The 25,352-nt window shown below is 37.3% G+C and overlaps 1 protein-coding gene across 8 annotated transcripts in view; it reads right to left on the reverse strand.

The window, feature by feature from the left end:
- Positions 1 to 4,543: 4,543 nt before the first annotated feature.
- Positions 4,544 to 25,352, reverse strand: part of SLC4A10 (solute carrier family 4 member 10) — a 343,489-nt gene continuing 322,680 nt past the window's right edge. For 5 of the 8 annotated variants that reach the window (XM_061436804.1, XM_061436845.1, XM_061436835.1 and 2 more), the window contains 4 exons: positions 24,633 to 24,755; positions 14,609 to 14,676; positions 11,937 to 12,053; positions 4,544 to 6,621 (listed from right to left, as the gene is read on the reverse strand). In XM_061436804.1, coding sequence (XP_061292788.1) covers positions 6,555 to 6,621; positions 11,937 to 12,053; positions 14,609 to 14,676; positions 24,633 to 24,755 — 375 coding nt within the window. In that variant the 3' untranslated portion in view covers positions 4,544 to 6,554. Of the gene's footprint in view, positions 6,622 to 11,068; positions 11,108 to 11,936; positions 12,054 to 14,608; positions 14,677 to 24,632; positions 24,756 to 25,352 lie in introns of all 8 variants that reach the window. The other 3 variants (XM_061436824.1, XM_061436814.1, XM_061436853.1) reach the window with 3 other exon arrangements.

The following is a 25,352-nucleotide window of genomic DNA, read 5'->3' on the forward strand; positions in this document are numbered from 1 at the left end:
ATCTGACCCTCATAAGACAGTTTTACTCTCCAGTAAGAGTTTTAGATGTGTTTTTTGGGAAAGGAAGTTAAATTGACAAATAAGAGACAGACAATCTGAGGGTATATTTGAAACACACAGAACTAGTCATGCCAGTAAGATATGCAGACTTGCTTGCCTTTAACTGTCGCAGCCTCCACAGGTACCTGGATGATAAGATGCCTTCATAAGCAACCTGTTAGACCACAACAGCACCCAGGAGTGCACATCCCAAAGGAAGGAAGAAATGGTCACATCTCTATGGATACAGTGTTTCTTCTTAAAGTTTTGACCAAGATTTTTAGAAAATCACTTTTTAAATTATTTTTTAACTTTTTTTGTTGGAAACCTTGCTAAAAATGATTACACACCTTCAAACTTTCTTAAATAACCGGCATAGACCATAATTCGGTGCATCCTGATGACTCTAGGCCACCACCAGGGAAGCTCAGGGATCACATCAGGCTCTATGTCATTCCGAGTGTTTCTTATCTGCAGGTGGTCACTAAGGCTACCAGTTTCATCGCTTGGCATTTGTTGCTTTTGCTCTAAGTTGATGTGAGAATTCCAATTTATAAAACTATTACATTTGTACAATATTTAAGATTGAATAATCTCTAAATGAAAAAAAATCAGTCAATCCTAAAGGAAATCAACCCTGATTATTCATTGGAAGGACTGATGCTGAAGTTGAAGCTCCAAATATTTTGGCCACCTGATGCAAAGAGCCAACTCATTGGAAAAGACCCTGATGCTGGAAAAGATGGAGGGCAGGAGGAGAAGGGGAGACAGAGGCTGAGATGGTTGGATGGCATCACTGACTCAATGCACATGAGTTTGAGCAAACTCCGAGAGATAATGAAGGACAGGGAAGCCTGGTGTGCTGCAGTCCATGGGGTCACAAAGAGTCAGACACGACTGAGAGACTGAACACAACAAATGAAAAAAAAAAAAAGAATGGGTTTCTTCAGAGTGAAGTAAGAGAATCTTGTGGTTCCAATTTTGTGACAGTTCTTTCAGCAGTGTCCAAGAGCATTTTTATATACATCCTGAAAGATTTGGAGTGTGTATTCAGGATATGTCTGAGGGATACAGACGGTTGAGAGTGAGAGATGAATGTGAGTAGTCAAGCATAATGTCACTACCTGTAAGAAAAGCTCAGAGCACGGTATTAATAAGACCAATGTCATGCTCAGAAGAAATGTATCATCTTTCTGGATGTCACCTTTCTGTGACAGGATTACCACTTACACTCAAAACTTTGAATTAATAAAAAGAAAGGTAATTTTCTTACTGCTAAATTGACAGTGGTTTTTCTGGAATTAATCTCCAGTAAACTCAATAAAAATTCTTATTCTAAATAATCTTTCATCTGAGCAGTCACCCCAAGTTGGTCAGATTATTTAAAATACATGTATGATGAAAAGTGTGACTTAACAAAAACTCTAGTTATTCCAATAAGTTTTGCCTGTGCATGGCAGGGTTATGCTGACTAACGGTGCTTAACTCACCCCTGGTCATAGGGTTATTGGGTTTTCTAAAGCATCCTCTCACCTTATTTGTTGAACTTTCTGGCGGATGTGCACGGTCTCTTGTATGAGTCCTCTAAACCCTCTGTAGGGTTGTGTGTCCGAATCTGTGTTAAGTGTGTGCCTTTTCATACTCAAGAGACACAAGTTTGATCCCTGGGTCAGAAAGATCCCCTGGAGTAGGAAATGGCACCCCACTCCAGTGTTCTTGCCTGGAGAGCTCCATGGCAGAGGAGCCTGGCGGGTTACAGTCCATGGGGCGGCAAAGAGCCAGATATGACTGAGCAACTGAGCACATCCAAAGTCATAATATTTTTAACTTGTGAGGAAAAAAGTATTTTCATTGATTAGGTTTGGTTTCAAGTGTTAATCGCAGAAAGATGAGTGACAAGGAAAATGTAACATTGAGAAGAAATATTATTCAACCCTGTGCTGGTTGCATGAACCTGAATGACTGTCCGGTTAAGGAGGAAGGCGGTCACATCGCGCCTCCTGCTGGGCGGTGAGTGCACTCCAGTCTAGGCTAGACAGACGTGCGTTACAATCTCAGCATGGACACTCACAGAGAGGAACATTTTAAAGAACATTATTCAGCTACTTAATTTGAAAGAGATACCAGAATGCCTACCTTCCACAACAGTCACATTGTTGTGAAGATTTATGCACTTTGCCCGGTTTGACGATTTCATAGTTTACACCAGTTCTCCCCACAGGTGTCTTGTGTCCACGGGTGTAGGGCACGTGAAGGTTCTCAGTGAGCATGTGCTTTTCTTCCAGTGCTGCCATGTCAGTGAGAATCCTTTATGGAGCTTGAATCATTCTTAATAAACGAAGAAGCCACATCTTCTGATGTATTTTACTTACAATTCTGTCTACAGCCTTTGCTGGCTGAATAAACAGCAAAGCACAGGAAGAGCTAGGTTCTAGAGAATTACTAAGAAGGGACAAAACACTATTCTTACCTTTAGGGAGCTTATAAGCAAATGGTCTATAACTCTACACACACCAGAAGGTACAAATACATAAATCCAAAGCTAAGTCTATGGGAAGAGTGGATGAGGAGTGTGGGATCAAAAGGTAAGCAGTGGGGACGGTGGTTTCTGGACTCACATGAGCCAGCCCCTGGCTGAATTTTGCTTCAGACTTAGATGTTTTTAATTGTCTCAGGAATACTGTTGATACCATGTTTTTCTGAACATTAAAAAAAGTCAACCCCAAACACATTATATAAAGGAATACTCTTATGTGAAAGGATGTGTCATGAAGTTCTTGGGCCTGGAGTTGCTTATTAAGTACCTACAGCATAGGCTTCAGCCTGTGTGGCTTCAATCATAATACAAGTTTATAGACCACTGATAGAGAGTTTGGTTTGAGTTTCTGAGAGTCACTCTGGGCACAGGATTCACTTTTTCCCCATTATGTTTCCAATCATGCTGCCAGACTAATCTTTCCTAAAATGCATGCCTCTTCATTACTCAAAACTCTTAAAGGATAAAGTTGAAATATCCTAATATAGAATTTAACAACATTTATAATGTTTCCAACTTGTGTTCCTACCTTTTCATATGGGTCCCCACTAGTCTCCTAACATCCCACCATATTGGGCTGTCTGCTGAGTTCCAAAAATCCTATATTATCAAGTATGTCAGGCTTCTGTATTACCATATATATTTACTTTTTAATTTTATTGTTTTCAATACTGACATGTTTGAGAATCACTGCAGTTCTTGGAGTAGGTTTCCTTCCCCATTACCATCCTAATTCGTATGTTACCTCATATAACATTTTCTTCAAAGTTTGCTGTACTCAAAATTCCATCCTTGAGTTATTCATTGCTTTTATTGTACAACCGACTCTGTACACATCACATTATGTTAAAGCTATGTGTCTACCTTGCCCTTAGAAGAAAGGATCACAGTCCTATTTTCAAAGTTCCAGCACAGAAAATAGTGGCCAACATACCAATAGAAACTGTAATGAAGTGACAGTTGTGTCCATGAGCTACAATTTTCTAAGAAAAACACCCAAGGATCTCTCTAAAAGGATTTTGAGTAATCCTTGAACATTGGGTTTCTTCAAGGTGACTGATTACAAGTAGCCTTTCAAAGTAGATATTTAGTGAATCATCATATTACCCAAATTACTCTCATAAGTTTTTCAAATGGTTATAATCTCTTTCATTGTATGAATATGTGAGAGAAATATACAGGAAAATTTGGAGAGCATTCTTGCAATGATAGTAAAATAGTCCCACATCAAGAGCAAACAGGCTAAAGTTAAATAGAAACAGAGGTAGATCAGTGAAGATTAAAAAAAAAAAAAACAACAACTGAGTCACACAAATTTAAGAGCCAAGAAAAGTCCTGAAAGATCTAGGGATTGTCTTTAAATACAAGTTGCTAGTGAATCATCAGTGGAGAGTTTCTATCATGCTAAACTACAACAAGGAGATACTCAAATTATATTTAGGAGAAAACTTCCCAATATTGAAGGCTGTTAAGTGATAGCAATTACAAAGTCAATTCATAAGTCAAGAAAAAACTACTAACCAGTACATTAGAGTCCTGAATGCAGTTACCTCCATAACATATTGCCAGATCACGACAAAAGAACAGTAATATCATCTGACCTACTATAAAAAATAAGGAGGATGAAAATTTTAAGAAATGCTTTTCCCAAGAGGGGTAAAAACAGAAATCTAAAGAGTTTCAATGATGGGAAACCTTACTAATGATCTTGGAAGTTTTTACTAGTAATGAGTACAATGCCACTTGTATCTAAGTCACTGCTTTCTGGGAAAATGAAGAGGTACATCCTAATGTATCTCTCATCATAGTTTGCTCATGAAGTTCAAATTATTTCAATACTTTTGAAACATCTACATCACCAAGTCTTCTTGACATCATTGCTTGTGTCTAAATTTAAATATTATGTTCAAAATGTTCTACATTGATTTACTGATGAACACTAATGAAAAAAAGACAAGACACTTTGCATCACAGTTTAAAATGTGCAAGGAAATTAGTTAGGATAAATATTTATTTTCACATAACATGTCTTAGTTGTGAAAAACACAATATCCTAGTCACATTTACACATTACTTAAACTTTGCAATAAATTACATTCAAGGTATTCAATAATTTTGACCAGGAATCTGAAATTAGGAGGAAATATATAACACTATGCTTTTCTTATATTTTATATGATTTCAAAATATTAAGATCAACATAGGGATAGCATTAAAATTCACACAAGAACAAAATGACTATAAAAGTACTCAGAAATACATAATTTCACTGGATATGAGTGCTTATTCAAATAGGTGATCATGTGAAGATTTTCATTCACTATGATCATCTTAAACAGAATAGTCATTAATATATTAAAGCACTAGAAGGCTGCTTTGGGGACTGACCGACATGTACAGCTAGTCTAACTCATAAAACAACGGGAATGTTTACATCTAGTGTCTGTATTATAAAATACACAAAGGCAATGCATTTGGAATGGAAAGTTTCTGTAGTTTTTCCTTGGCGTTTATAAACACAGACTTTATTAACTACAAACTCTTCTTATATTTTTTAGGCTTATGCTTCATTGAAGAAATGGCTCCTTGAAAAATTGTAAGGGGAATTTACAGAAGGTATCAAAATGTTGAACCTAGTGGAGGCCCTGTTGTTCATTTCCTTCATAAGCTTAATCACAAGAGGATTTGTGTTTTTTTTTTTCACTTTCATGTACATTTATACTCAGAATATTTATAAATAGTTTGTAAAAGCCACAAGGCTCTGAATTATTGTAAAACTAGACACTGAAGATTATAAGGTTGATGATCATTGGTAATTCTTAAGAAGCAAGAGCACTATGAGATTTCATCTTTATTAATTCACATTACTCAAAAATTCTATACTTTTCTTCCTCTTGTATAAACTTAGTAAAGATGAATTATTTCATATAGACTGAAATATCTATAGAAGCTTCTCAAACAGAATCTGATATTTTCATTTAAAAGATTATTTTTCTACAACATGCATTTAGTTAAGAAATGGAAAAGAGCTCTGCAGAAAACAAAAGACAATTGGAGACCATCAGTCTAACATTAGAACATGATTCAGAAGCAGCATTAAGCAGTCTATGACCTTTAGCAGTGGAATAAATGTACAGGAGTGGAATTTCACATACAGTGACTCACCATGTGGCATTCCATAAGTATGTATATAATAGGCTTATTTGGAAAAGACTTGTCAATGGGAGATAAATTTAACAGTATATTTCTGATAAAGATTTATATTGAAAATCTCACAAAACCTACAAAGTTTTTCTAAAGCATTTCATACAAGCCTAGTATCTGATCATGTAATCAAAACTTGAATATTAAGCAAATACTACTTGGTTCTTTGCATTAGTATCTGATTCTTTTAAACAAGTTGTGAATAGGTTTCCATATGTATTTTTCAAAATGACTTTAAGTTTTAGTTACATATAAATTCTTAAGTATTAAATATCATATTAAATCAAGGAAATGCATAAATATAATTATTAAAAATGCTTTCAAACTAACTTTTTGATTTGGGTATTTTGAAATAAGTCACTAATGCTAAGCTATAAAAAATAAAAAGAAGTAAGACTACCTTCCAAAATTCTTCTGAATGAAATTATCAGGTATCTTCAGGTCCCTAAGTAGGAAAATACAAACTAGGTAAATATGACTTATCTCTTTAAGAAAGCTATTGCTCTCGTAAAACTGACAATGAGAATCTAGTGTTTACAAATGTCTAAAATACAGCAAGGAACACAGAGATTCTTGCATTAGCTTTTGTATATGCTCACAAGGGTGTCTCACTGTTCAGAAGTTTAAACACAGTAATGAAACAAGTATTGCACTACTTACAGTATGAAGGTGGATTTGAGATGAAAGACAGAATTTATAATACATGATCAAAGCGGTTTTATGAATAATTGTGGCACTCTTCTCTTATATATGTAAAAAATAAACTGAAGATCAGTCATAGACAAGTCTCCCTGTCAACACCTTTCCCTGAGTCAGCTTTCTTCTCTTTTCGGCTTTCAATGCTACAGGGGAAAAAGGAGAAATGTATTACTTCAATCCAGTGAGGCCCCTGGGAGACCTCATTCAGACACAAAACCCATCAATTTCAATGACCACAAGGGCCCTTAGGCATTGCTTTTTCATGCTGTGAAGCATCCATAGATAGCAACGATTAAAATCCTCTGCACTCAGTGAGGTAGAAACCAAGAACTGCAGAAAAAGGGAAATTCAAAAAACAGAAACTAAAAAACAAAACCAGACATTTTAAAAACAGCCCCCAAAGCATGCAAGATTAATACCATGGTCCTCATTTGGCCAAATGAATCATTGATGATTGTCGCAAATGCCAGTCATGCCCCTCCCTGTCTTAAGATAGCACTGTACGATGAATGACATAAACAAGATGTCGCAGTAGGTATTTCTGGGCCCTGCTGCAAGTGGTGCATCCTTTGTGAACAGACTGGAGTCTGATCTTGCGTGAGAACTTCATTGTTGTCAGGGGAACAGGCATGCCTCCGCTGGTCTGAAGGACCCGGTCACCCCGCACACTGCCCTCCAAACACCCATGCCATCTCCTCACAAACTCCTCCTGTCCATTAGAGGAATCATGTTTCACCTCACTCCTTTTGGAACAAACCCATTCCCAAGTGGCTTCTGTTTTAACTATTCTCCAATTAACTTTATCAATGGGCAACCTGGTAATGTGACACTCTCATTTTTTAAAAAAATATTTTTCCAATACACACTTTACCTAATCTCAAGTTGACAGTTTTCATGCAAAATTCAAATAACGTGCTGACACACAGGAAGCTCACACCAAGAGCACATGCTCCAGAGGGCAGCTCGGCTCCTTCCCAACCACGTGCAAAACAGGCGAGCCCCACACTGAGGCCTCTCCCCGCCTCTCCTGCTGCTGACTCGAGGGCAACCCACAGTCGGCCTTTGGGTCCCTCAGCTGCAAGAACCCATACATTTTTAGTGCTCATTTTGGCTCAATATAACTATGAAATGGTTGATGGTGGGGAAACCCTTGGTTTTATATAACTCTCCTCCAAGTACAAAAGTGACAGTTAAAACCCCCTTTCTCCTACGGGGCTTCCTGTGCAGCTTTCTTAGTGGTCAATAACTTAAGACACATTTTAAGAATGTGTTTTTTAAATTGTTTTTTCCTCCAATTCAAGCTAGAAACAGCCCTTCTCAGTTGTCACCACCACCCGGCGCCATCAGGTAAGAAGTGCTGGAGCTTCTGCCATCTGTGGCACGCTGCCAGCACTGAGAGCTGGTGTGAGCGGGTGTCTATGGCACCCGGGTTTGTGCCTGCCACACTTCACAGCACACGCTCCTTACAGGTCAGAGCAAAGCAACTTTTTCTCTTTTCTTTTCTCCTTCCATGAGAAAAGATGACAGTGTGCACATGATGTGTTGAGAGGCTTAACTCTGTATTTTTAACTCCTCTATCTGCATGACTCACTTTCTTCTACTTTAAGTTCCTTTCAGATGACAAGTGTCTGCTACCCTACTTTCCAAATTAACTTTTCCCTGGGTACTACCTGACTCCCAGTCTCTTCTGGAAAACAAAGCCAATGAAAACGGGCAGCATAGAGCAGTGGAGGAAGCCCTGGGCTTAGAGTCAGATGATGACATTCAGTTTGGGAAGCAAAGAAGGAGCTATGTGACCTTGGACTAGTTATTTAATTTATCTGGGACTTGGTTTCCTCATCTGTCAATTAGTTTTGGACTAAATGGCCTCTCATTTTCTTGCACCTTGAATACCAGAATCCTGAGGCTAATAGTCTCAATTCCAGTGAGCTCTATCTTTTGAAAGATAGAAAAGCACATTCTATCTGATGAAAATTTTAAAACTTGCTCAAGACTTTCATGAAAAATATTATTGACTTGAATCTTCTTAGTGCATGGCTATTACTCTATTCCTTGCTACATCATTTTCAGGATGCCAACCAATTCTAAACTTCCATTGTAACAAATACATTAGATGTATGTATTAAATTTATATCATATCTATTACATGCTACCACAATAAACACATATTGCATATCTATTATATACCAGGTACTCTATAAGGACCAGGGGACACAAGATGGATGAGACAAAACATAAGGAAGTCATATTTCAAGAGAGGGCAAAACATGACCCACTACCTTCATGCTGCCAGGCAAGCTATGAAACTGCTATTTGTCAATGACACCATAATAGCTGATATACACAACGTTTACCAAGCAGTCATGAGAGGGCTGAGGCCTAGCAAAACAGCGTGAAGAAACATCCAGCACAGAGCGGGGTGGGGTGGAGGGACAGAGGAAAGCAGCGAGAGAGTCCCTAGACCCCGCTTCTGCCACCAAAACAAAACCAAGTGCTGCCAGGTACCCGCCCAAGAAATGCTGCTCTTGGGTGTCAGTTTATCAAAGCAGTTGCCCACCTACTCTGAGTCAATACGGTTTTTAATGGGACCGGTTTTCACCAGTTCATTTAAATAAGCTGTGGAGGAGCTTGTTACAGGTTTGTATAGCGCTGTTGAACTAGGATCAGATTAGACACCCCACGGATGTGGTAGAGCCCACAGTCAGCTCTTGGATCCTTCTTTCAGTTAAACTGGATGAATATTTTTAGACAAGTAAAGTAAACGAAATAATGGAGAAAATATAACCGCTATATTCTGCCACTCAGAAGAAGGCACCTGGGCTTCTCTGATAGGCAGTAGGGCCTATAGCGGGCGCAGGAGGGAGACAACTAGGGCTGGGGAGTCAGAGACACTGGGAAGCCGGCTTAGGTCTTGACAGTCAGACCCTGGGAAGCTGGCCTTTAGGGCTTTTCTTGCCGGTGGAGACTCCAGCAGGTATAGCATTTCTACAGTTCCTAGTCGTCAAACTGCAGTGCCTCCAACAGATACCAAGAGAGAGCAGTGGCTTTGGGAGAGTGCTGCTGTTACTAGTATTGGTAGTTTTAGGATTTCTAGAAGCCACACTCTTTCTGCCAGTTTCCACCATTACGAAGACATTAATCACTAACCAATAGACATTTTATCACATGGAAAGCTACAGATTTTTATCACATTTAAAGGTAAAGAAAACTGGGCACACTTTCATTCCACAATAGTTTGAATCTTATGCTAGTGGGAACATATGTTCAAAGAATATGAAAAAAAAGTGGTTAGATGAAAATATAAAGGATGATCTATTTAAAATTGGATCTGCTTTTAAGCATGGTACATTGTTCACTGGAATTAATCTACTGTGAGAAGTAATCTGACATAGATATTTTAAACAATTGAATTTTTCTGGTGAAAAGCATCACATGACATTTACTTTAAGGAGTACCTAAAATATCATGACATAAAACTGCTGCTTGAACCAAAGGAAAATAGGGAAAGCATTTTCATCTATATTGCAGGAAGAAAAGCAATCTCTAAATTTGATTGCCTCAAATTTCCCACATATTCTCATGCCTGGAATTTTATTTTGAGCTCATAAACTCGGGGTTCACATTTTTAAAAATCAGAAAAATGCCATATTTTTAATGAGAAAGGGTCCCCAAGCATATATTTCAATATCTTTGAGAAACTACCCTTCTCATGACTCTGATTTTCTTCCAAGACTTCTAGCAAAACAGAGTTACTGTGAGGATGACTCTATAAGACTGCAGCAGGGATCTTTGGGAAAGGAAGATCAAGCATGGCTTAGAATAAAATATTACTTCCACTTGAGCCAAGCGAAGAAATACATGAAGATTTTAAAGCCCTGTTAAAAGACAGAAAATATCAACCAGAAGTCTTTGAAAGAGCCTTTCAAGTAATTTTTGGAACAAGTGTTGGAGGTATCTGAAGGAGGGAAAGAGAGGGAGATGGGGAGAAAGCAAGAGAAAGAGGGAGAGGGAGAGAGAGAACTGGAAGTAATCCCCAGCTTGATGGGGTGAAGACCCCTAGGCTCTCTGCACATCCACTGCTGTTTGACATAGAACACTGAAGCAGCATGCCATTTTGGGGTGACAAAAAACCAGCAACAAGAGATAGTCTCTAAGTTTAATATTGCTTCTTCTTCTAACCCATGCTTCCAAATAATTCTCATGAAGATAAAGCTTGCAGTTTTGGAGGCATGTTAAATGGAAGCTCTCAGCTTTACAATTTCTTAATTCAAGGGATAAATTTTCTTTTTCCAATATAGAACTCTGATGTTATTACAAAATACAGTTCTATGAGATTTATTGATTTATATACGATGCATTTGTATAAGTCACGTGCAGAAAAAAAGTACTCAAGTTGCAAACCCTCTTAAAGAGCTGAGGAGTTATAGGAACACTGTAAACAGTCTGATACTGGACCTAAGCCCAAGACTCTCCATGCCTTTTGCCTCCCCAAAACTCACACAAAGAACATGGGCTGATCAGGTTTCTAGAAGACACCACTTAACAAAAGGAAATGCAACCAAGGAATAGGTTTGAGGGAAAGGGTCTTACCTTTGGGAAATCAGCTTCTAGAGTGATTAGGAAGGGGAGCTTATGACAAAAACGTAATATAAAAAATTAAGTAGAAAAAGTTAATTTAAAGTCATAAAAATAAAGGAAATTAATAATTAAACACTGTTCCAAATCCCTCAGTCTCTCTTAATAAGAAATATTAGCATAACACAGAGATTTTTCTTCAGATCAACATCTAAGAAGACAAGATGGTTTGAACTCTTATTTATAAATTCTGGAAAATGCATTTTGGAAATCCTGTGATGACTCTTGGTATTTAAGAACACATTCTTCCCACCTCATGCATTTAAAACTGTCATCTACAGCTATAGGAGTTGTATGTAATGTTTGCATACAGAGAAGAAAAATGCATAAAACTTTCTGGAGCTGAAAGTTTTGGGGTAAAAAGGTTAGGGAAGATTTTTCAGGGCTGGAATAAGGGACTGGAAATAAACTAAATACAAAATTACCATTGCAGGTGCCATATGGGTTTTAAAAAGAACAACAGGAGAATGCAAAGTATGGTCAGACATCTAAGGGGGTCCTAAGAAGTGGATGATGAAGGAATACACTAAATCCTACTGTCAAAGAGCAGGCCAAAATGAATGTCCAAAAGTGTCCTGCATTGAAACTCATTTATACCCCGCTTCTCCCCACTGTCATAGTTTTGGAGTGAGCTTTTAATTTGAAAGGGGGATACTGAAAACATACCAACAAATGGGATCCTTGTGATTTCTAACCTCTTTTTAATTTTCTGAAATATTTTAGAACTAAGTTAAATGGAAACCAATACTATTCTTTTGCTCATGGAGTCATGTCATTAAATGACTGGGTTCAGTACAAATTCACATTATTTTAGATTTCAAACCTTTTAGAAGGAAAGCTTGACTCCTTATCTTTTGAGTTATCGGCAGTAATCAGAAGGTTCCTCCACAAGGCAGTCTTTGACATTTCATCAGAAATATTGATCACAGATGGATCATCTCTAGATAGGAGTTTACCCAAAATGAGATAATAAACATTAAATAAGAAACTGCAGTTATCTATCCATAGACACTAAATATAGGACAGTATTATGCCTCTGTACAGAATTTTTGATAATTAAAAATTCAGTATTATTAATAATTGTTCTCTCCAAACAATTTCACAACTATGAAAAATAAAAATCTAAATGAAAGATTCTAGTTATACAGAAACTGGTTTGGGGTACAGTTTTCCTAATTCTTTCCCAATGACGGAGTTTAGGTTCTGCATGTTCAGTGCTGGGCCTCTTGTCCCTATATTCATAGCCCAGCATAGCACTTCACCCCTCTGCTCAGACTCCACAGTGGCTCCCATCCACTCAAAGTAAAAGCCCGGTGGATGGGCTCTAAGGCTCTGTCCCCTTGCTTGCTTCCCCTGCAGCTTTACCTTCTGCTATTACTCCCCTCATCTTTCCTCTCCAGCTACAGTGAAATGCCTCCTGATTGTCCTGGGATACCCCACAGGCTTGCTGCTCCCTCAGGGTCTTGTACTTCTCTTCCTCTGCCTATAATGTTCCTTTACATGGTATGGGTTTGGCTGAAGATGTGTTAGGGCTTTTCCATAATTTAAGGAAAAACCCAAGCAAACATTTCTGCCAACCAAATATAAATAACCCTTTCCATTCTTAGTTCAAATGTCACCTGCTCCAATAGGCCTTTGTTGATTGCTTTATTTAAAATTTCTGTTTCCATCTCCCCGTAGCAACTTCATCCCTCTTTCTGCTTTGTGTTTTTGTTTCATTTTTCACCATTTGAAATATATACTATATTATTTGTTCATTTATGTATTTTCTGTCTCCCCCACCTCTATTCTACTTGAATGCAAGCTTCATGAGAACAAGGATTCGTGAACATTGGTCCTCTGCTGTTTCGCCATGACCCAGACAAAGTCTGACATTTGGTATCCACTCAACAAATATTTTATTCAGTGGCTGGGGGAGCCTGTAATATAAGGGCCTGTAATTATGCTGGATGCATTTTTTTACGTTTTAAAACTGCACCAATTATAAGTCCATTTAGAACTCTCTAAAACATTCCCAGGGCCAGAAAGGCAACCAAATATCAACAGAGATAAAACACAGGCCAAGCCAAAGAAAGTGTCACTGTGTGAGAAATCAGTACTCTTTTCTACCACAGGTAAAAATGATACTTTGCTATGGAAAAAGTCATGTTCTACAGAAATCCTAAACTGACCTCTCATACCCCTCACTGTGGACATTCACAAGAGGGCAACAAATTAAATTTTTAAGAGAAACACTGAGAGTCTGGAGCAAAACAGTTCTCACAGACTCCTTCCTTCCTAATCTGGACATCCTAATCTGTGTTCCTTAATATGTCTCATTAATTCAGCCCTTGGTAAGAAAGAATGAGATCAACTAGTTTCCAAAAGAGTCAAGGAGAATACAAGTTTTTCATAACATTATGTGAAAAAGAGTCTTGTGAACAAAAGAGTTTAAAAAATGCTAGCTACAACAAAGTTAAACTTTTTTTAAAAATGCCAATACTAGTTAAGATTCTTTAACATGCCAATATGCATTGTGAATCTCTAAACTGGAATGTGGTAGAGAACATTTTTCAGACTTATTAAACCACAAAATCCTTTTAAGAGGGGTACCACAGGAAACTAGGCAGATTTCTATAGAATACAGTTGAGACTATGCTGATTCAACTAAACAGTCAACAGGATTTTAAAACTTGAATATTATTTTAAAAAAGAAAGATAAAGGGAAAAATGTCCTCTGTACTTATGCTCACTCTTAAGTGGTAGATGATAATTGTATTTTTTATATCTAGGAAATATGATCTTACAGTCAGACCCTGAAGATCCACTCCTATTTTTTTAATGCTATGAAAAATTTCCTCCTTAGTCAAAAGCCTTCTATGCTTTTTTCTTGGCATGGCCCTAAATTATCCTTAAGCACTTTGGGATCATATATATATAATTTTTTGCCAAACACTTTCAAACGTTTTTATTATAACTTAGAGGAGTTTGCTTTTTTTGCTATGTCTCTGCACATGAAGAAGATTAGCATATTTTGGAGAGTTACATAAATATTTCCTAAAATTACTAGTATAACTGAATCCTTCAATTCAGGAAATAGATTATCTCTTTGGAAGTGTCTTTCAGTAGGGGTAAATCCTATGTTTTTCCCAGAGTTCAAACATTTACAAGTGATGGCTTTAGTGAATACCTAACTCATTTATTCCAGAATTAAATACTGATCTGTCTTCAGGTGCTACTTTAAGAGAATATGAAAGAACTTTCATGCTCATTATAAAATACGAGACCTAAGAGAACAGTTTCCCACCTCACTTCATTTTAAGCTACTTAGCTAGAGTCACGCGGCTTCTGGTGGCAAAACTGGGGCAGGATAATCTAACACCCAGTTTCAGTTCTTTCCACTCTAACAACTTCAACAAACCTCAGTAGGAATCCACACACATGAAATTCTCAAGTAGCATATATAACAACATATTACATTACTCCAGTTGGTATGTTTTTACATTTATATCTTACCTATAGTGCCCTTCCAGTGGGAGCTGTACTGTGCCTTCATCTTCCATAGCTAGCATACTTTGTTCTTCCTGGAAAGACAAATGTAAAATATACAATGTGAATCTGATGAGCCTCCATTTTACATTAAAGGAGAAACAGAAATTAATATTTCACTATCTCATTAACCTCAGAATCTTCCACTTTGTTTGCATTTATTAATGCTAGCACAGGTCCTTCCAATAAAGTATCAGCTACCAAGAACAGAAGTAATTAATGAGAGTCTCATACCACAAAGCAATTTAAATGCTAACAACAATCTCCTTCATGTCATTCAATATAAAATATGGTTAATTTCCAAGCAGATTAAAACAAAAATCTAAATTTTACAAGGACAAATGTACTGGTAATCATTTTCATTATTGTAAAGTTGAAATTACATTCCCAGAATGCTCTATTAGAAAGCAAAAGAGACATATTTAATAGAGCAGTGGTTCTCAAACTTTCGTTTACACCAGAATCATCTGGAAGGTTTATTAAACATATAGATTACTGGGCTGTACCTCGAGTCTGATTCAGTCGATTTGGAGTAGGGCCTAAGTACACATCTTGGGTGATGCTGATTATGCTGGTCTGAAGACCACACTGAGAACCATTGCTCTAGAGACTTGGTAACAGACAGTAGAAGATATCTCCCTGAATGGACCAGAACACAGGAGTACTTTCCACTTAAGACTCATTATACCTTTTTGTTTTAGGCCTCAGATTTCTTCTTTAATGCAATATTCCACCCTTCTCCAAAGGGTAGAAATGTTTCATATATTCATTTCTTCATTTATAAAGTCCATACAGTCAAAGTTATAGTTTTTCTAGTAGTCACGTACGGATGTGAGAGTTGGACCATAAAGAAGGCTGAGTGCCAAAAAATTGATGCTTTCAAACTGTGGTGCTGGAAAAAACTCTTGAGAGTCCCTTGGACAGCAAGGAGACCAAATCAGTTAATCCTAAAGGAAATCAACCCTGAATATTCATTGGAAGGACTGATGCTGAAGCTGAAGCTCTGATACCTTGGCCACCTGATAAGAAGAGCTGACTCACTGGAAAAGACCCGGATGCTGGGAAAGACTGAACGTAAAAGAAGAAGAAGGCAGCAGAGGATGAGATGGTTGGATGGCATCACAGACTCAATGGACATGAGTTTGAGCAAACTCCAAAAGATAGTGAGGGACAGGGAAGCCTGGTGTGCTGAATTTCATAGGGTCACAAAGAGTCAGACATAACTTAGCAATTGAACAACAAACGTTTTAAAAGTATATCTTTGGGATGAAGATAAACTTATGTAGCATGAAACACCCTAGTTTAATTTACAATAATGTTATCATTAGCCTTTTTCCATGTATCAAAAATTAAATGTAGTTTCTACAGATTATAGCTCCTATTTCATGCATTTATTTTCAAATGGGTCAATTAGGAATGTTCAAGTTTAGAAAACTATTTGGGGCCATTTAAAACTGTTAGAATTATTGGCCCTAACTCGAGAAATGAAATTTTAAGTTGTGGAGAGATGAAGAGCTAGGTCATTTTCCTGACCAAATGGGAACTGAAGAGAGAAAAAAAGAAAGGCCCTGGAGGGTCATCACTTTCCCTCTTTCAGTAGCTTAGCAGAAGCTAGGCTGGTCTAAATCAGCTTTGGTTGATGTCATTTTTCCTGGCATACAAGACTATTCCCTAGGGTCCTCAACTTGCATACAGCCTAGTCTGAAGAACCACTGCCATATTTATTGATACTTAAAGAAATGGTGTTTTCTACCTCCTCTTCAGCTAGCCTACGAATTTATGAGGCAATGTGGTGGCAGGTCTTGTTTCTCTCTTGAAATGCTCTCTGTACAGACCTAACCTGTGACCAGGCAGGCTCCCCTCTGCTGAGCCCTCAGCCTCTGCTGAGGCCTTAGCCCTAAGGCCTTAGGCCTTAGAATACTTCTGCCCAACCTATGCTATGTAATAAAGGAGAGGTCAGGGGACTGTATGGGATCTGCTATTTCTCTGCTTAGAAGCTACCCTCCCAACCAACCCAGTGTTATATCTGTAGTCTGTGATACTATTGACATGTAGCTGTTATCCCTTTGCATTATGGGAATTTATTCTATTCTCTTTCTCTGTTACATTTCAAGGAAAATTTTCCTTTGAAGACCTCTCAGATATATATTATTTCTTATGTATTATGCCTGTTCCTCATGTTATGTGGAGGAACATACTCAAAGTGAGTAGACAGTATCATTGGTTTGAGTTATGTATTTAAGCACTTGTGCAGAGCTAATCTGTAGTCTAAAATGACCCACACCTTGCAAATGGATTAGTTTCTATATATGGAAATGATACATGGACCATATTAATTTATATGCACACCACTGAGGCCATGGGTAGAACACATTTATCCTTTCAGGAATAAAAGGTTACTTTTTCTATAGAAAAGGTTATCTTAATGCACATGTGAAAGTGAAAGTTGCTCAGTCGTGTCCGACTCTTTGTGACCCCATGGACTATACGGTCCATGGAATTCTCCAGGCCAGAATACTGGAGTGGGTAGTCTTTCCCTTCTCCAGGGGATCTTCCCAAGCCAGGGATCAAACCCAAGTTTCCCACATTGCGGGCACATTCTTTACCAGCTGAGACACAAGAGAAGCTCAAGAACACTGGAGTGGGTAGCCTATCCCTTCTCCAGCAGATCTTCATGACCCAGGAATCGAACTGGGGTCTCCTTCATTGCAGGCGGATTCTTTACCAACTGAGCTATTAGGGAAGCCCTGATGATGCACATGGAGGGACATAGAGAGAAAATAATCAGCAATCCCCAATGCTGTTTAAGTAAAACCAATAGAAGCAAAATGTAATTCTTTTCTTGGTTGTCCACTGAAAGGTAAGATTGGTATGTAGTATCTTTTCTGACCAACTCATAATAAAATGTAGAGAAGCCAGGTAGAAAGGTTTAATAAAGAGTAAAAATTGGGGGGAAAAAAAAGAACTGAAGAGAACAACGGTGCCATCAATGCCTGGATTACCTGGCAGCAGAAAACGAAGGCTCAAGATTCAATCTAACAGCAAAAAATTGGATCAAAGCTTTGGGAACAATTTTGTTTTTTTCCTCAGATGATTTTCCACTTTTCTCTCAAATTACTTTCAATAATTATTTTGCACTCTGTGGCTTGTTAGCATGTGTGGGCTTTATACTAGTCATAATTCTATCCAAACAAAAACTCATCACCTCTAAAGATAGCATTTCCAAGCCATGCTTATCTGAAGAGAAGGGTGGCGGAGCAGCCGCTGCCTTCAGTGCCAGAAGGAAGCTGGGTGGGCCCCAGAGCTTGGGGATAGAGGGCCGGCTGCATCCCAGGCAGCTCTGTGAGGAAGCCAAAAATTGAGACTTTCTGGGGAGGAGCAGTCAAATCAGGCACTAGCCGTCACGACAATCACAACCTCTTTTATCTCCATGATACAAGGAAAGAGAGAGAAAGCAAAAAGCTTACTGGGTATCCTTAACTTTGTTAGTCTGAAATATCCTAAAATGAGTTCCATTCAGCATTTCATTTACACAGTGTCCATCAAAAATCTGCTGAGTTCTACAAGGATGATGATCAAAGTTTACCAAAGAGCACTTGAGGGGGTTTTGCCAATTTGACTACAGGAATGTTCACAGTCTGATTTGAGAACACCAACTTTTCATTCAGATAGCCAAATGTTCTGATATTAAACAAGTGAAGGACAGTTGATTCTATACCCAGGAAAAAGCAGAAATACAGAGGCTTAAAAATGAATCTCTTCAACAGCACTCAAACATTTACTGGGTATGAATCATGTGCTAAGCACGCAGTGAATAAAAAGAATAATTCAGGAGCTATTCATGAATCCAATAAGCAAATACATATTAAGCATGACTTCATGACAGGTTTTATGCTAGGTACTGGGCATACAACAATGAAAATAGAGTCATAAACCTTACTCTTAGAGGACAAGAAGGATCACTGTAAAAAGAATAGAACAAGAGGCAGTGGTATCTGGGCCAGTCTCATTTGATCAGTTTGGTAATAGAAAGGAAGAAATTTAAGTAGGAAGAAACAAGGTAATAAAAGGTAGGAATAAATAAGACATGTTTTCACAATAACGAACAACTAGCCTGGCTGGGGCAAAAGGCCTGTGCTAAGTAGAAAAGGAAATTAAAATCAGACGTAAATTGTGGTATGTTTTGATGATGGATTTACATATAAAGTTAGATAATGAATCTGATGGAGAAGACAATGGCACCCCACTCCAGTACTTTGCCTGGAAAATCCCATGGACAGAGGTGCCTGGTAGGCTGTAGTCCATGGGGTCGCTAAGAGTCGGACACAATTGAGCGACTTCACTTTCAATTTTCACTTTCATGCATTGGAGAAGGAAATGGCAACCCACTCCGGTGTTCTTGTCTGGAGAATCCCAGGGACGGGGGAGCCTGGTGTCTGCCGTCTATGGGGTCGCACAGAGTTGGACACGACTGAGGTGACTTAGCAACAGCAGCATGAATCTGAATTATGGTTTGTGATAGTGTGAAAAATACAATTCATATACTATGATATCTAACAAATGCTCTACCTTTAGTGAAACAGATAGCATTCTTCATGTAAAGTCTGTATCTATGGAGGAGTCCTCAAACAGCTCAAAGTACAAACAACAGCAGCACAGAGCCAATGTTCACAAAGGTGTCTAGAGTATTAAACATTCAGCAATTTTAAAATGGAAGGAAATTCAGAAATCAAGTTCAACCCCTTTAATTTCATGCAAGAGAACATGAAATGCAACAGAACGCATGAAGTGCCTGAGCATCTCCTTCCTCATTACTAATAGGATAGATAATGCTGCAAACATCACACACACACACACACACACACACATACACACCCCTAGAATTATTTGTAAACCATAAAATACTATAAGAGATATTCCTTAAGACTTCCAATATGCAGAAGAGCCAATACATACAACTACTCTCTTGAACGATGAAAACTGAAAAGAAAAAAAAAGCGGGGAGGAGGAGTAGTCCATATAGAATTCATATAAACAGATGGAGGCAACATACGTTTTTCAGCAGCATATTTGATTCAGTTTCTCTAATTGACTTATCAAAATTATTATAAAATAAAAAAATTCTGACAGAGTAACTCTGGATTTAGAGGAATATATTCTGGTGATACAGAGTCTGGGGGTTTAGGAAAGGTCATACCTCAAATTTCAGAACTCATGAGAATCACCTGGAGATCTTGTTAACACAGATTTCTGGGCCCATATCCAGAGTTTTGATTCAGTAGGTCTGGAGTAGGGTCCAAGAATTCAGATTTATGACAAGTTGACAGGTGTTGGCTGATACAGCAGAGATCCTAGGACCACACTTTGAAAACCACTGCTTGAGGAAGAATAATATGCTTGCCTTGCTCTGAGATTCAACTAGAAGTAAGATTTGCCTGTACAATAATTAGGCCATGCTTCCTAAATCCACAACTGATGCGGATCTTTCTTAGCATAAGATATGCTCTCTAATATGTATAATCTTGGCCTTGCTCACGAGCCTGCTTCAGACAGATCGTAAGTCCCACTTGCACCCCTCCATTTCTTCCCCATAGCATATATGTTGGAGTGAACCTCCCACAAACCAAGAGATGTCAATATCATGATCACTGAGCAGAGCTGAATTTCTAGGATTTATCTAACATTAACCTCCTCTTCCCTCACTGAGGAGCAAACATTCTGCTGGGCTTTCTGCTTTATCAGCAGCCCTTTTGTCAAATGTGTACAATGTCCTAGAGAATACTGAAGTAGGAAGTAAAGTGTGTTGGTACTCTGAGCACATTTGGACATCCAGAATTTGATTCTGCAGTCTTCCCTTTACACAGAGCAATGTGCAAAATGTCAGGGTTCCAATATTCATTTCTATCCTGATTATAATCCTTTCTTTCTAAAAACTGAACCATATGCATATGCATATGCATGAAGTACATGAAAATTTGGAACAGAAGCTCTGCGACCTTGGACTGGCCTGTGTAGCTATTTATTCTGCTTAACTCATTATTGAATTTTAAGGTCAAACTAATGTTTTCTCAATGCCATAAGACCAGAAGTGGGCTACTGATAGTAAAGCCCTGAAAGATAAAGGTACAAGCTTGTAACTATCATCAAAAGGACAAGAGGTGAGTCTACTTAAAATTCAAATCTCAGTGAGCTGAGACATTTCTGCTCTTTACCATCTTTCTGGATCACAATGAGAGTTACTCAATTAATCTAAGTAATTGCAGAAGTGCAACATTTTGTGTAGAACTTGTTCATTTACCACATTCATGTAAATGTCTTCTCCAGTCTTCTCCTGGAAGACTGGGCCTTGGTATAAGATGCTACAGTAAGATCACACTCTTCAGTGGAGTCCATAAGCCTCAAGCAAATGAAATACCGAAATCTGGGTTACCAAGTAGAAAATCAACCAGAATTTTAGTTTCAGTATGCTGCTGCTGCTAAGTCGCTTCAGTCGTGTCTGACTCTGTGCGACCCCATAGACAGCAGCCCACCAGGCTCTGCCATCCCTGCGATTCTCCAGGCAAGAACACTGGAGTGGGTTGCCATTTCCTTCTCCAAGGCATGAAACTGAAAAGTGGAAGTGAAGTCGCTCAGTTGTGTCCGACTCTTTGCAACCCCATGGACTGCAGCCCACCAGGCTCCTCTGTCCATGGGGTTTTCCAGGCAAGAGTACTGGAGTGGGTTGCCATTGCCCTCTCCGAGTTTCAGTATAATCCTTCTTAAATCTTCCTACTCTCTATACTGATCGTATTCTTTTAATACTAATTCCAGGTTAGAAAGTTAATATCTTTAAATTATACTTTCTCTCTTCAGTTGTCAAATGTAGAATTATCTTTCATTGCACTGGTCCGAACTATATTTTAATGTCCTACTATGGATTATTTCATGACTGTATTATTGGTTTACTTGTTTCTTTATAAGTACTGAGGATCACATTAAAGTATATCATATTAATCTAATTGAGAATTTAAAGGTCTGTAAACCTACCTGATTAATGTATTGCAAGGCATTTTCCTTTACTTTTTGTCATACTCTGAACTGAAGGATACAGCTGTAACTTTTCCTCAATAAATCCTTTATCTCTTTTTGAATCCTTTTAGAAAATACTTAGAAGATTTAGTAATATTAATTACTTCTAAATTATTTACCTACATAATCATAAACCAGTCAATAACCATTGGTATATAATGAGTCTATAATGTAAAAAGATTAGAAGCTCATTCCATAGCATCTCTGCCTATCTGAAGTTACTAAATTCCAAAATGGACATATGGCACACATACATATGAGTACCATACATATGCAGCTATGTGAATGGTTCTCAGCAATGGAAATAGCATATTCTAATACATTTATGATTACTGTCAAATTTGCTTTCTCCTATTTCACAGACATATAAAGGAAGAATATGAAATTTTCTTTGAATGAAAAAAGGGAAGAAATATTAAGCATAATATATTGTATATATTATTCATATGGATCAAGCCAGTCAATCCTAAAGGAAATCAATCCTGAAAATTCATTGGAAGGACTGATGCTGAAGCTGAAACTCCAATATTTTGGTCATCTGATGCGAAGAGCCGACTCACTGGAAAAGAGTCTAATGCTGGGAAATACTGAAGACAAAAGGAGAATGGGGTGGCAGAGAATGAGATGGTTAGATAGCATCATCAACTTGATGAACACAAATCTGAGCAAACTTCAGGAGATAGTGGAGAACACAGGAGCCTGGTGTGCTACAGTCCATGGGGTTGCAAAGAGTAGGACACAGCTCAGTGATTGAAAGACGATAACAATTATATATATATGGTATTTTTCTTTTTACAAAGTTTTAGAAGGGCAAGAATGCTCCATGGTATGGATATGGCATAACATGAATGCTGTAGAAGATATGATTGTATGCCTGGGGCTGTTGCTAGCTGATTCCTACAGAAGTAGTAAAGACATTTGACAGGAAATCAGAGCAGGAAAATAAGGCAAAATTACATTTACAAGTCACTGCATCAGAATACTTAACATTTTCATTATCAGGGAATCTAAGGAAAACCTTGTGGTCAATGAGTTTTGTATTCAAAGTTGTCTTCCTTAGAATTTGAAACTTCTTAGAAATTATTTTCAACCTAAATAAATTTTAATTATGTCAAGTATGAATAATTTAAGCCTTTAATATTTCTATACTCATGTTCACTTTATTTACATTTATTTTATACCAAATTCTGTTGTATTTTTCTTGAATAGTACCTGAGGATGACAGCAAACCTTTAATAAAGCCCTAAAATCATATACAGATTATCCAAATACCCTAGTTAAAGCACTATTAAAATATCTCTCACACTTAAATGAGAGTATAAACTTAGAAAAGTAGTTAAAGCTTAGAAAAAACAGAAAAATAGTTAAAGCACTATTTTTTTTTAAATTTCTCATACTTAAATATGAGTATATCAACCTTAGAAAAATAAAGACGCTTGATAACTTTATATTGACATTTTCAACATTATATCAGTATTACTTTTCATACAGTTCATGAGGTTCTTGAGGCAAGAATACTGGAGTGATTTGCCATTCCCTTAGTATGCCTAGAAGTATAATTCAAAGTATGCCTTCTACAACATATAGGACAAGCTCTTCACCATGGAAACGTGAAGAAATGCCAGTCACATATTATGTAGAGATGTTTGTAGAAACATCTGAGCAGAAATCCCATTAGACTTCATGGCCTAATCTGGACTCATCTAATGGTTAAGTAAAACCTAAGACCATTGAAATGTTTGCAAACAAATTCCTCAGAAGAAAGAGGAATATGCCCATGGCTTGAGAAAATATACCACAGAGAGGAAACCAAATACATTTACTGACTGCTTTGTAGAACAAAAAAGGGAGGGAATAATGCACAAGTCTCACTAAGTATTTTCTTTCAAATTCATTTCCAGTTATACAGAAATTTTGTTCTTCTGTTTTACAACTTATGGACTCAGTCATTCTGCTAAATGATGTACGGGTCATTTTTTTTTTCATTTATACTCTTTGCAATACTTTAAAAATATTATGACTACTAGCCTTCAAAATAGATCCAGATTTATACATGAATTTTAAATGTCATAAAACTTAAAACAAATTGTTTTAACATGTAAAACAGAATAGGATAAATCAGTAGTTTGTGAAAGTAATAAAATCCCCAAAGTTTCTCAAACAATATTTACTCAGTCCTAAAGCACTTTGAAAGATTGAGGGCAGGAGGAGAAGGGGACGACAGAGGATGAGATGGCTGGATGGCATCACCGACTCAATGGACATGAGTTTGGGTAAACTCCGGGAGTTGGTGACGGACAGGGAGGCCTGGCGTGCTGTGGTTCATGGGGTTGTAAAGAGTCAGACACAACTGAGTGATTGAACTGAACTGAAAGCACTTTGAAAGAAAATCACACTTGACCTAACCAAAAGGCCAAGAAGTGATGAAAGCAAATCGGAGCAACATGCTTTCCTATTAAACATTTCATATATTTCAAGAATAACTATTTTATCTTTTAATTAGAATTAGAATCTTTTGAGTAAAACTTTGTTCCCTAGGAAAATACCAACAGTAATAATGTCTCTTTTTTTCCTTCTCACATATTCAACCAAAAATCAATCACTGTTTGATCACAATTTGGAAACAGTTAAGGATCAGCAAGTTTCTGCCATCCTAAGGGGAGGAATCAGAAAAATAAACCTTATAATTCGAAGGATAATGAAGTACAAAGTATTTGCATATTTCACTAGAGTTTGCTCATATAAGATATGTGCTCTCTCTGTTCAAGTTTCAGCTTTATGATTTTACACACTCATCTTTCAAAGCAGTCCACCTGTGCTTGTTAGTAATCACTAAAGAGAAACACAATAATTTATTTTGCAAAGCTGTTACTGTGCATGTGTTGCTTTTTCTTTATAAGATACTGATTTTGCTCTGACTTACTTCTTTTTCAGCGTCTTCTAGTTTCTTTTTCTTACTCTCAGGCATTAAATCATCCAACCAGCTGAGTTCCCGTTTGGTAAACAAAAAGTCCATCAATTTTCTTACAAATACCAGAGCTAACACCTGAAGGAAATAATAAAAGATTTTAAAACAAGGAAAAAATATAAATGGGAGATTTAGATTTGTTTGTTTTTTTTGGTAGAAACAAGTCAACTAAAATTAGGTCTGATATTAAAGTGAAATTTTGATATATGTGTGTATAATAGATATTGTCTAACTTTTGCTTCCTTCAATTTCTTTTCTTACCACATCTCCAGAATAGTGGCTATGATTCTACCCATTATAGGAGGCATTTAAAGAAGCAATGAAAAAAACTATATTTTTGACCATTTCCTTAAAAACACTTTAAGAATATTAAACCTTTAATACCTATGCTGATAATATTTTAATCATTTATAGTCATTCAAATTCTAGTACTTTAGCTTTGAAATACTTGAAACTCATCTAAAATATTTAATAAAATTTAATTTTAAAAGGTTCCTTAACTTTTCAGATTTGCTAGTATATCTTTAAAGTTAAATTGTGCAAGTTTACATTTTCTACCCAACTTTAATTAATTCAAACTAATGTTCAGAATGATAGAGATAAAACTAGTATGAATCACTGAAATTCATATATAATCTAAAACCCAATCTTAATTACTAGTTTTAGTGGCTAAAG

This window comes from Bos javanicus, chromosome 2 (assembly GCF_032452875.1).
Source record: "Bos javanicus breed banteng chromosome 2, ARS-OSU_banteng_1.0, whole genome shotgun sequence".
Lineage (NCBI taxonomy): Eukaryota > Metazoa > Chordata > Mammalia > Artiodactyla > Bovidae > Bos > Bos javanicus.